The sequence below is a fragment of the Erinaceus europaeus genome, chromosome 9 (genome assembly GCF_950295315.1).
Source record: "Erinaceus europaeus chromosome 9, mEriEur2.1, whole genome shotgun sequence".
Classification (NCBI taxonomy): Eukaryota; Metazoa; Chordata; class Mammalia; order Eulipotyphla; family Erinaceidae; genus Erinaceus; species Erinaceus europaeus.
This window is the reverse complement of record NC_080170.1, coordinates 64,947,133-64,960,552: the sequence shown is the minus strand read 5'-3', so window position 1 is coordinate 64,960,552 and position 13,420 is coordinate 64,947,133. Positions and strand designations below refer to the sequence as shown.

The 13,420-nt window shown below is 39.9% G+C and overlaps 1 protein-coding gene, 1 long non-coding RNA gene and 1 other non-coding gene across 11 annotated transcripts in view; 1 reads left to right on the top strand and 2 right to left on the bottom strand.

Moving 5' to 3' along the window:
- Positions 1–13,420, bottom strand: part of LOC132540219 (uncharacterized) — a 994,902-nt gene that overhangs the window by 503,471 nt on the left and 478,011 nt on the right. The gene's annotated exons all lie outside the window — the stretch shown is intronic.
- Positions 1–13,420, top strand: part of EBF1 (EBF transcription factor 1) — a 433,103-nt gene that overhangs the window by 27,114 nt on the left and 392,569 nt on the right. For all 9 annotated transcript variants that reach the window (XM_060198065.1, XM_060198064.1, XM_060198063.1 and 6 more), the window contains exon 6: positions 3,736–3,804. In XM_060198065.1, coding sequence (XP_060054048.1) covers positions 3,736–3,804 — 69 coding nt within the window. The remainder of the gene's footprint in view (positions 1–3,735; positions 3,805–13,420) is intronic.
- LOC132540615 (small nucleolar RNA SNORD45) lies at positions 363–440 on the bottom strand. Its single transcript, XR_009551805.1, has one exon. It is a non-coding gene; the product is annotated as a small nucleolar RNA SNORD45 (small nucleolar RNA).

Here is a 13,420-nt window from a genome sequence, read left to right as displayed (position 1 = left end):
CGCTGTGCTACTGCCTGGCTCCCTTGTTTTACTTTTTTAATTCTCTACTCCACATATGAGTGAAACCAGTTGGCAGTTGTCTTCTATCTCTTATTTTCTAATTACAATCTCTTCCAGTTCCATAGTTCTTGTCCCAAAGAACATAACATCATCTTTTTGATTGCAGAGTAGTATTCCATGGAGTATATGCCCCATAATGTTTTCTCTATCCAGTCATCTGTTGATGGGCATTTAGACTGCTTCCATATATTGGTTTTTGTGAATACTGTCGCTATGAACACAGAACTGTACATGTCTCTTCAAATCACTGTTTGCAGCAGAAACATCAGACACTTTTGATGTTTATTTTATTTATTTTTTTAAAGGTCTCAGAGTAATTCTAGAGCTAAAGTAAATTAATTAACTTTAGATTCAGAATATATGCCATCTCATCACTAGCCCACTTTTGATGTTTCTATACATTCCTCATACAGTGCTTTCCAATGAGACTACTATGTGTGGGGCTCTGTTCTAGTTGCAGAGGTGAGCAATATCATCTGAGAACCAATCTTGGGGTGATGACATTCTAGAGGGGGGGACAGCAAGGAACAAAGAAATATCAGAGATATGTTCCAGGCTAGGGAGAAGAGTGAGCAGGTTAAGGGATGCAGGGTGCCAGGCTAGCCAGGGAGGCCTCTTGGAGGTGGTGTGATTTTGTGCATAGGACTGAGTGACATGAGAAAGGGATCCTACCTGGTACAGATTCCCTCTCCCCCCCACTATTTTTTCTCCCAAGTATTAGACCCTCTCATGCATGCTATTCTGCAACTCAGTTTTCTCAGTTCATAACATAACACAAATTTCTTTCCATTGTAGTGTGTCCTTTATAATGCTATATGGAATTTCATATTTGCACATATACACTGTACAAATGTAGCACACATATGCATATATATGCATTAAGCACACACACACACATATATATTATTTTCTCTCTCTCTCTTTTTGCCATCAGGGTTATTTCTGGGGCTTGGTGCCTGCTAGATGACTCCAACATTCCTGGTGGTCATCCTGTTCCTCTTTTCATTCATTTCTGGTCTAGATGTAAACAGAGAGAAAGGGGGGGAGAGAGACACCTGCAACACTGCTTCACCACTTGTTGAAGCCTCTTCCCTCCAGGTGTGAACCAGGGGTTTGAACTAAGGTCTTCATGCATGGTACTATGTGTGCTCATCTAGGTGCACCACTGCCTGACCCTAGTTTATTTGTATTTAAAAGTGGGTTCATTTGAGAGACACCATTTTTAGCCACCTGGCCTGCATAGCTCCAACGTCCCCTTTTAGAGGATGCTAGCTATGCTGTGTGGTGATGACATGACCTCAGGAAACCTGCTGATTCCCAGAGAGCAGGGCTGAAGAAACTTTTTTTTTCTCTTCCTGCTAAGGGCCATTTGGATGTTTATAACATAATTCTCAGGCTGTACAAATTTATCAACTTAAAAAATGAGTTCTTGGGAGTTGGGTGGTAGCGGAGTGGCTTAAGCGCAGGTGGCGCAAAGTGCAAGGACCAGCGTAAGGATCCCAGTTAGAGCCCCCAGCTCCCCATCTGCAGGAGAGTCGCTTCACAGGCAGTGAAGCAGGTCTGCAGGTGTCTGTCTTTCTCTTCCCCTCCTATCTTCATTTCTCTCTGTCCTATCCAACATCGACAATATCAATAACAACAACAATAATAACTACAACAACAATGAAAAACAACAAGGGCAACAAAAGGGAAAATAAATAAATATTTAAAATTTAAAAAAGAAACATTAAAAGAAAAATGAGTTATTAATGTTGCTATGAAAAGAGTTCCTAGATTTATTGAATTTTGAGTCCTGTCTGAGGTTACATTGGCAGTGCCAGATGCAATGATTTCTTAGGGGTGGATTGGATGTTCTCCCCCCTCTGCCAGGGACATTGACAGAGGGAATGCTGTTCTTAGCTTTTTTTTCCCCCTTTCTGCTAGGGATTTTTGTACCTGTGTGACTCCACCCTCTGGTGGACTCTTTTCAGTATTAGACTGAGAGATCATAGCATCTCTTTACCATTAGTGATGCTTCCCTTGTGCATGGTGCTCCTATGTAGTGCTGGAGGCTCAAATCTAAATCCTTATATTTGGTAAATTCTGTGCTTTACTGGGTGAGCTAGTTCTTGGCTCCTGTCTGTCTACCTACCTACCTTCCTTCCTCCCTCCCTTCCTTTTTCCCCTCTCTTCCTCTCATGTTAATTAATCACTTTTAAATTTTGTTATTGCTGAGGTTCTCTGGGCCTACTTTTTCAAATGGAGAGAGAGAGAGAGAGAAGAGAGAGAGAGAGAGAGAGAGAGAGAAGAAAGAGAGAGAGAGAGAGAGAGAGAGAGTCCCCAAAGTACTAGAGCTTCCTCCAGTGTGGTAGGGGCTGGGCTCCAATCTGGATCATGTGCATGACAAAACAGGCTCACTATTCAAGTGAGCTATTTTGTTGGTCCTAACCATTGCTTTCAGAAGCTACGATAGAGAGCCAGAGCTAGTACCATGGCAGAAAGCTAATTGCCTTCTCAGGATATGAGGCTTCCCCAACTTGGGTGCAAGTATCCCTCTGTCGAAGCTTTATTTCTGGGTCCTGAAAATGGAGGTCAGTGTTCAAGTCTTCCCAGTGGCTCTCTAGATCTAGGCTCTGTGATTCACTATAGTGTGTGTGTGTGTGTGTGTGTGTGTGTGTGTGTGTGTGTGTGTGTAAGAGAGTGTGAAGAAAGCATGCTTCTTTTGTATCACATGGTCAAGTAGATCTCCCTCCTCCCGACCCCAAATGATCAAATACTTGTTCTTGTAGTGCGCCTGGTGTGGTCTGGCCAGCAGGCACATTTTTTATTTGCACACATGTTTCAGATGGCTAGTTTTCCATCGACCATGGGCGATTTCCAGAAAACACCAATTTTTTACCCTTTAGAAGCAGCTCAGCTTGAAAAGCCCTGGCAGGCCTGAGGTCACAGTGGGGGTGGGACTCTGCTTATAGGTGCCTTGCCTGCCCACGACTGCTTTGTCTCAGTCAGCCTGTGGATGCACTGTCTATAGTTTTCCAGAAAGGGGTAGAGGTGGCAGGTACCAGGCACCAACACTACAGAACTCAGTGTCTCTGAGGCCTTGTGTGTGTCTTGCTGTCCTGTCATAATGATCACATTGTACTTTTATTCTCCCAGTAAAGGTTCAAAAACAGACAGTGACAGCTCCAGGGGTTCGGACAGGCTGTGGCTGAAGGACCCATCCTCACCCATAAAAGCGAAAGGAGAAGGAAAGGCAGCCGTTCAATCCAAAAGTGACTGGAGGGGGGAGAAATCACTCATCCCTTGTTACTGACACGTTCCACACAATTAAGATGATCTTGAGGGGAGGGTGGCTGAGCCACCCACAACCCTGGGTGCTCTCATTGGGTAGACAGAATTGTAATGCACTCCACAGCCACCTCAGTCAACAGCTGTGGGGAGACCCTGTCTTCAGCTGTCAGTGTGGCTCCTGGAGACCCCTCTTACCCTCCTCCATGCCGGGAGAGGTTAAGCCTGGCCATTAACCCATAGGTGACCCACATAGAAGTTTCTGTCCCTGGGATCTGTTGATTGCCAGGTAGGGCTTTGCGGTAACTATAGCGTTTGCAACCCAGCAATTTGAACCATGGTGTTTGCCTAAATGATGATTTTACAATGTAATGGTTGTATTAAATCCTTCTCGCTCTTGCTCCATAGCCGCTGTTGTGACAAGAAAAGCTGTGGCAACCGAAATGAGACTCCCTCAGATCCAGTGATAATTGACAGGTAGGGACCACTCGACTTTCACTAGATTTGTATTCCTCCTCATAATAAAACACCTGCCTGGTGCCATTTCGGGTGAGGGTTGGGGATGTGTGTGGCCTAAACGTGCCCGATGGTCATGATTTCTGCTGCGTCGATTTCCTGGGACAGTCACATGGAATGTTCTTTGGAGGTTTGTTTTCTTGTATTGCTCTGGTTTTGTGTCTGATTCATGCTCCTGAAAGAATACATATATTTCTTCTCCTTTCCTGACTTTCTGTGGCTCAACCCTCATGTGATGCCGGAAGCTTCAGAAATAAAATAATAATAGTTTGTGATTTATGAAATGTGGTGGGGTGCTTATAAATATTTAACTTCTATTTGAAAAATGTTTGAATCATTATCACTTTTAGCTACAGTAGTTCTGTTGGCCATCATCCATCTACATTTTAAGATTTTATTTATGCATAAAAGCAGTTTTAAAGAGATCTGTGAACTAGGATTTTCTTCTGTTATTTCCCGGGTTTGATGGTAGCTCACATGGTATTGTGAGTTGACTAATTTATCCTGCTTGTCTTAATTATTGTGTTTTTAAAGAGATCCATATTACTAATCTGACATGACCAAGTAAATCACAGTAGAACAATAAATCTGTTTTAGTTGTTGGGTGCAATTTGAGTCAGCATGTGCTCGTATTATGCAAAGCTGCATTCCAAATATTCATTTTACATTTTAATTATTGAAATTCATTGTATGGAAACATGTATGATAAACCGTTTGTCACATAGCCTTGCTTGTTGAGAGTTAAATGGCCTGGAAGGTTTACAGATACTATTGGTTGTCAGCTAGGAGAAGAGCTAGCTGGGAAATAAGACTGACTTATACCTCATGGAGGCATTTTAACAACAAGAATCACTGACTCTGTTTGAACTTGATAAAAGGGAATTTTGACAAAAAAAAACAAAACAAAAAACCAAAACAATCCAAAAGCCCTACCTGTCTTTCCCATTTTTCACCTTTTGTGGTATTTATTCATGCACTTATTTTTTATTTTTCAGTTAGGTGAAAAGGCATTTTTTTCATCATAACCTATATAATTTAATTATATAAATTATAAAGTTGATTTTGACTTTTTGTCTGAAACCCAGTGCAAATGCCCGCTAGGCATATCAGGTTTATATGACCAAACTTAGCATTAGATAATTTAAATAAATCTCTCTCATTAGCTTTCACTAGAAACATGTACTTGTGGTTCAAAATGAGCTTTATGAGGCTGGCCAAATAGCTTACCTGGGAGCATGCCTGTGATGCCATGCATACAACCCTGGTTTGAACCTGGCTCCCACTGCATAGAGGTGTGTGTACTATGGTGTCTCTCTGTCTCTTTCTTCTGAAAAAGGAAAAGTACTGCAGGAACAGTAAAGCCCTAGTAATGCTCTTCTCTCCTAAACTTCATCCCCTGCTCCCCCCCCAAAAAAAAAAAAAAAAAAAGCATTACTACCCTTGATCCGAAGTGAGCACATGTTAATGTCAACTATGTGGTGAGGCCAGGAACTGCCATGGCATTAGAATATATGTTTATCTGTGAGAGCAGACATGCCATTCATTTGATTTCTTTCCTACAATGGGAAGTAAATCCTCAAGTGAATAGGTTAAAAAAAAAAAAAGGGAATCATTATACTGTTTGTTTCAGTGAAATACACCTCTTGGAAATACCATTTGCTATTTTTACGTACTTTTTCCTTACTCTTCCATTAAAAAGGAAAATGTGGTGATCAAAGGGCCAGCTTAACAACCCTTCCCCTATCCAATTTTGAAATGCTAAGCATTTTGTTCTGCTACACCGTTCCCTTTGGGTTTAGATGATGACAAGAACCTTCCCTTGCCACCCGCAATGAAAATACTTTTTTTTGTTGTTGTTGCTGTTGCTTGTGAATGGGTTAAGCTTTTAAGTCCTGTGTTGGGTTTTAAGCTGTGACTCTGATAGAGAAGGTTGATAGGACTGTGGTTTGAATAACATTTGATTTTGACCCGTTTCTGTGGGTTGTGATGGCAGAGGAAACTTGACTCAGCAGTGCTGTAATTAGCCTGGCCGTGTTTTTGAAACAGGATTGTGTTACCTGGATTGCATTAGTGTGGCTTCTTTTGTTGCCGTCTCCCATCTGTCCCAGTAGGGTACTTAAAACCTTTTCTTGGCTGGGGTAGTTCAAACAATTTAGGCAAAATAAGTACGTACTTTATACCGTTGGTGGCTTTAGAGATATTACTCATGACAGTTATCCTTTTCATTTTTTCCCCTCCCTTTCTGATTCAACAAAGTAGAAAGCAGTGTGTAGCCAGGCTTGGTGTGTTCAGAGAAGAGCATTTGAAAACATGGCAGAAACCTGCACGATCTGCACAAGTCCCAGCATATGTTTATTTCCCATGGACTGTCTTTTCAAGCAATAATACCAGCTGATAGGCAGGGCCCCATTTAGCTATTTTTATTTGCACCTGAATTTTTCAGAATTTATTTGTCCTTCCGTCTGCTAGAAGTCTTAAAAGTGCCAGTCCTATCTGCTAATATGTGAAACTTGCATTCTTAACAATGAGAGATGAGTGTAACAAGAAGAAAAGAACTTACACAAGGAAGGGCAAAACAGAACAGATTTCTCAATTCCATAAAATTACTGCAAAGTGAAGGAAAAGAGAAAGAAAAAAAAAAAGGATGGCAATCGTATTTGAATTTCCTAGTTTCCAATTTGATTCTGTATTACCGATTGCATAATATCTGTGCTACGTGCCTGGGGTTTGATTTACTTTCAGATTTATGGATGTGAATTCTGCATATTTTGTAAAAATAGCTTATGAGGCCTGCATTCAGGAGCAATAACAACTGTTTTGACAAGATGCACGCACTGTGCAATTACAAGCCAGGGTGAGGAAACCCTGTGAGGGGTTTAACATGACTTAACACACAGTCACCTTTGGGCACCTCTAATTTTTAGCTCCCTTTGCTTGCCCTTCAGATTTTGGGAGAACACTGCTATTTTTATCAGGAAAAAAGAATTTTAACGGTGGTTATTCAGGAATACTATTTATAGCTGGATAGAAAAGACTTTTCTGGTCATATGGCAGTGGTGCAGGCTAAGCTATTTCTGTGTTAAATGTTGGTTGTGTTATTTGCTGCCAGTGATTTGGGGGCATTGGGCTGGTATAGTAAAAAAAAAGTGGAGTTAAAACTAGCAGTTGCAAACTGTGATTTAGGAAAGTAGATTTCTTTTTGTTTGTTTTGTTTGTTAGATTTTTCTTTAACTTTCTTTACTGGGGGATTAATGGTTTATAGTCCACAGTAAAATACAATAGTTTGTACATGCGTAACATTTCCTGGTTTTTCACATAACAATACAACCCCCACTAGGTCCTCCTCTGCCATCATGTTCCAGGACCTGAACCCCCCACTCCCCACCTTCACCCAAAGTAAATTCTACAGTGTTGGAAAACTGGGATTCCAACTTTTCCTTACATTTGTGAGGATTCATCAAATTTTCAAAAAAATTTAGAAGAAAATTCCTGTCAGTATAGGAAGTATGCATCTGGAGTGGGCTGCCAGATTTGATTTCTGCTGGATGCCAAATAGCTTGATTAAGAATTATAAAACCCAGGCTGTGCCCAATGATCCAGATATTTGGGCTGTGTAGACATGGGAGAAGTCAAATGTGTTATGTTTAATAGCTCATGACTAGGAACTAATAACAGCAAATTTCATTATCGCTGAGGTAGAGGGCTATGTGTGGTAATTGTTGTTAAAGTAAAAAGCAAAAAATGACTTGCAGTTATTGAATTAATGTGGAGATTGATTTAACATATTCACATAGTAACTCACATTTGAATTTAAAAGGTTTGCAATAAAATTCATGTTTAGAAATTGAATAACTTGTAGTTTTATTACTACATCGGATATCCTTGTGTCCTAACCTTTTTCCTTGGAGTTATCTTAGTTCAATAAATAAAACCTCATTAGACTATTCCCATTTCAACGAGTTTATTAAATTTTGCAGGAGTAATTAGCATAAGCTGTGCTAATTTTTCTGGAAGACTAATGAGGGAGGTTCTTAATTAGGTTTACTTTGTAAGAATCAGAAGAGATGATAATGACAAAAGTCACATAGGGTAGTCTGAATTTGGAACCTAGTTTTTCTGAATTTATTTAAAAAAACCTTCCATTTTCATTTTTGGTGTGGAAATTCTTCACATTTGCATGAACAGAATTTTTAACTGTGCAGACTGCTATTCTACCTCTAGTTAGGATTATCATCCATTCTTGATTTGCTTCACAAAAGTCCCTCTCTCTCTCTTTTTTTACCCTTTACTCTAAATTGTCTTTGAGCAGTGCTGTGGATGGATACAGATGGCCTTAACAAAAGCACACCCCACCCCACCCCCCAATCATGCTATGGGATTCCTTTCACATAGAGCCCTAATGTTTCCGGCAAGACTCAAGTCACTTTTTATTTTTCCCGGCAGAACCAGGCAGGGCAGGGGAGGAGAGGGAATGGCTCAAACTTTGTTTGTTTGGTTTTTCAACTTAGGACCAATGCAATTGAGGAAATAGTTTCAGCATTAAGTAAGGGAGACTAAGATCCCACATTCTTCCTTTTCTTGTTTTGTGGATCTTGCACTATAAACAAGGAGAGTTTTTCTTTTAATCACTAGGAATAGGAAAGGCTGACATTGTCTAACCCTCTGCCCTCCTATGATCTATAATCTGCTCTTGTCTATGGTGAATCTGCATATAGCCCTTTGGAGATCTGCTGTGACTCAGGCAAAGTCCAACTTTTGAGCTTACCCACTGCCAATGTGAACAACATGGATTTAAAAAAAAAATCTTGTTTTAAATTTTTTTTTTTTTTTTACCTTCAGTGTTATTGCTGGGGCTCAATGCCAGCACTAGAAATTCTCTGTTCCTGGTGGCCATTTTTTATTTTATTTATTAGAGATAGGACAGAAGAGAGAAATTGAGAGGGGGAAGGGGAGATAGAGAGGGAAAGAGAAAGATAGACACCTGCAGACCTGCTTCACTATTTGTGAAGCATTCCTGCTGCAGGTGTGGAGTGGTAGGGCCTTGAACCAGGGCCCTTGCATAGATCCTTGCATATAGTATTATGTGTGCATAACTAGGCCTTGGCCCATAACATGGGCTTTAAAAGCCTACCAACTACTATTCTGCTGAAGATTCTGGGTTTGTTTATTGTGGCTTTAGCAGGTTTGTCTATCTGTATTGATTTATAAGAATCCCTTTATGTTTGAGATATAAGCCTTGACATGCACCCTTAGAACAAAATGCACAAATTCTGTAACATTAAAAACATCTTTTCTTCCTTCCTTCCTTCTTCCTTTCTCTCTTTCTTTTCTTTTCTTTTCTTTTCTTTTCTTTTCTTTTCTTTTCTTTTCTTTTTTTGCTTAGACCACTTTTTAAAATTTACAGATAGGTGGGGTGTCATACCATAGCACTTTTTGTGTGGTGTTGGGACTTGAACCTGGGCCACACATGGCAAGGCAGACACCCTACCTGGTGAGCTATCTCTCTGTCCCTGAAATGACTGTTCTTTAGGTCACACTACCCATGAAACTTCTACAAAGAAGAAAGCCATATTCCTTACTCCCAGGGTTTTTCTAAAGACTTCTACATCTAGATCACTTTAATTTAGACAACACTAATTGCGTTTATTTTATGATTATTTTCTGAAATATAATGTTCAGGGGTGAAAATATTTGTGTGCTTATTTCCCCTGTTGTTTATCCCCTTTATGTGAACAGACAAGTCAAATTACAATGGGGTTGTTTAGAGAAACAGCTTTGTATAGAGTTGCCTTTCATTTAAGAAGTGCAAATGTCATGACAGAACTTTTTAGAAAAGTTCAGACTTATGTTGTTCCCAAGTTAATTTTTTTGTTAAGTGGATCCTGATATGTTTATATAATATATACAGTCATCTGTATAACAGGAAAAAGAGAGGAAAGTATTAATATATATACCTGTATACATATATTTATTCATGTATATGTATATATACTATGTGTTCTAAATAACATATACTCATTTATAATATGTAAAAATAAAATGCTATATTTTTATTACATATATAATGTATATTTTATATTATATATGTTATAAACCATTGAACAGGATGGGGCCTATCTTAAGAACAACATTCACAGTCCTGATATTGTGAATGTGTCTGGACCCTTCAGAAATAGGTGATTTCCTCTTCTTTTATTATCAGATGCAACTTCATTAAAACTTACCTACCTTCTGTAAAAATTAAGTCCTGAAGTCACATGAACATATATATATTTATACACTATTTTTCCATTTACAAAGGAAGCTTTAGCCACCTTCAGGGCTTTATTTCACTGACCTTTCAACTCTTAGGGCTTTGGTGTTTATCCAGTTTTTGGAAGGATCAACCACCAAACACTCTGCAATATACACTAAAGGCTGGCTGGCAGGCAAAGAACCAGAGATACATTTCTCAGAATTCCCAGAAGCCTTTGTGCTTCTCTAGTTTCCTAACCTTGAGCTCTGGGTTAAAATAAGAGGAAAGAAGACCCGCTCTTTATAGTTGCCCCAGGTAGGACAGTTGCTGTTTTAGTTGGTTTGAGAGGTTTCAATTTTTCTAAAAGTGCAAAGCCAGCTTCAACATATCAAGCATGAATTTACAGTTGTTTATTAACCCTTGTGTATTTAAACATTTGTTTTCTCAGTGGGAATTCATCTGTGATTATTAGCAATGAGACTTATGCAAGAGAATCTCATTCTCAATTTTATCACATATCAAATAATACCATGATGAATAAGAGATGAGCCCCATACCAGTTTGCAACTGTGATAAGAAAATAAGGAATACAATAAGCTAATAGCAGTCTCTATTCCATTTACGATCAGCTATTCCCAAATATACAACCAAGGTACATTAAAATGCATTTCAAATACACTGACGATATATCATAATGCAAAGTACTTTTGCGTGGCATAATGCTAGTGCAGACACTGTATAATGAACAACAGTGGTTTTCCTGTAAAGGAAATAATGGCAATACCTTCCAAGAAATGTATTTAACAGAGCTTCAGAGAATCAGCAGTGCATATGTGTAGCTGGCCCCATGTCAGCTTTGGGTGCGGGTTACTACCCTGTATCATTGTAACTTTGCTTTTGTGGCAGTTCTGGAAAAATACAGAGAAGCAGTCCCCTGTGTGTACTCTAGCAACTTTGCACAGTCAGTTTGTGATGAGAATAGATTACTGTACTAAATACACTTTTGCTTTTCTAAGAGAAGTTGCTTGGAATGAGGAGAGAAACCCCTCCAAATGCTTTTCTAATGCAATTTTCTGTTGATGAATCCCCCTCATTTCTCTCCTTTGCCTGCATCTGACCAAACCCTCAAATAAAAATTGAGCAAATTAACAAAAACAACTCAATTATGAGCTTCTTAATTAAGGAAGAGATGGTATTCTAATCATTTTAATTTACAGGTGGCATCATCTGAAATAGACAACTAACTCTTCTTTGCCCCACCTCCACCCTTCGAATCCCTCCTTTTACAAATGGTGTAACTATAGACTGTCTGGGACAATATAAAAGTGACCTGAATTACTCCAGTTGCAATCAATGAAATATGGCTAACAGTGCAGGCCTGTCTTTAGTTGCTGGCTGTCTTTAAAGGTGTGGGCAGATGAAGATAACTCTCCTTGCAAGCTCTTTTCTCCAGTTACAAGCCTTTGTCCAGAAGCGAATAAAGGCTTTGACTTTGCAGTACTTATTGTAACAGAATTTTAATTGCCTTAATTCTGCTAAAGTGTGAAGTTGAGTGTGTGTTCCTCATGGGAAAGGGAGAATCAAGCCAAAAAGGCTGCCCCCCCCAACCCTTGCCTATTTTCCATGGAGGTGGGAGTGTGAGGATTGTATATGGTAAAATGATGCAAACATACCGAAAGAGATTCTGGGGGCAGAACACACTCTGTCAGAGGGAGCAGAGTGAGCTTGCTTGTACTGTGGGGGATTTTTATTTCCGAGAGTGAAAGTGTTTGGTTCCAATCCCCAACTTGCCTCCAAGCCCGCCTGGTAAGGACTTAACTAGACAAGCTGGTAAATTACGTGGCTGGACCTCACACAATAACCTCCAAAATGGCCCTCGGAAACGACGGCATCCCGCTAACTGTTGGAGGCACAATAGTTTTGTAATATAATATAAAGTAATGGTGTTAGCCAACACATCTTTAATAAGATATTGTGCGTGTCTTTGCCATATGGTACAGAGCCGCCTCTCACTCGGTGGGCCTTTTGATTCCTCTCAATAAGATTATTTCAAATACTCTAATCCTGAATCATTGACATGAATACAAAAGCCGAGTGACATCTAATAGATGCCTCTTAGCTTTGCTTTTCCTCTTGTTCCTTTCCTTTTTCTCCTCTTTCTACCTGACAAAAAGCTTATAGACACTTGGACTCTGTCTCTCAGTGGCCACATGGGGGGCTCCTCATGAAATATAAAGGAGGAAAAAGGACTGACAGCGGCCAGATAAGCTACAGAGTGAAGGGCCATAGATTAAAAGTAAATGCCAGTAAATCCTCCCCTGTACACTTACTTGTTCTCTCATTGTTTTCTTTAACACTTGCAGTGCCAGGACAGGGGAAGAAGGGATGATCAGCCTGAGCTGGCACTGCACTGTGTGTACGGTGTGTACTTTTCATCTGGATGTCGTCACTCTGTCCATGGGACAGGAGTCTCCTCTTCTGACTAATGTCAAGCTGGTTAAAAAAAAAAAAAGCCTCACTATCAATATCAAGATGCTCTAAAGAACTTTTCTTTCCCCCCCCTCATTTGCTGTTCAATTGACCAAATATTGGTCTGATGTAACCAAATGACTTAACAGGGTGTGAGCCCTGGGGGCTCACGGTTGACATTTCAAGGTTGAAATCACACCTCTCTCTCTCTCCTCTCCCTTCCCATCAATGAATTGGAAATTATGAATTATCAAAATGAAATGTTAGGATATTGGCTGACTGCTTTTTCATATGGCCTGGCTCTCTGCCAGCATCCAGGATTGTGCTCTCACTCAGGCTGTGTGGGCAGGAGCTGGGTGGGCAGCTAGGGAACCTTTCCAGCCAGCCATGACCTGGCCAGAGTTTTTACCTCCTCCTCCTCTTCCTCCCCTCCCCCCTCTCCCTGAGTGTTAGACCTGTTAGTTTTTATTTTATTTACAGTTCAGTAGATACAGTTATAGGGATAGGCCCTCTATTTCTTATAATACTTTCCATCTCTTAGTATTCTAATCTGTTAACACTATCTTAAAATGTCACTTTTAACAGTCTCTTATGCTTTAGTGACTGAAGTCCCTTCTTACAGTGGAAAGACAGTTTGAAAAACCATGGGCCAGAGTGAGGTTTGACTCCTTTCACAGGTGTACACACACACACACACACACACACACACACACACACACACACACACACAGCCCCTACACAAGATAAAACACAAGTGGGACTGTTCTCTTTTTATTTATTTGAAAGTTCTTTAAAAAGAAAGTTGCTTAAGTGTTTCTATTATAGTATCAAGACCCCATGCTTCTCTACACAAACATGTTTTTGTAAAGCTGG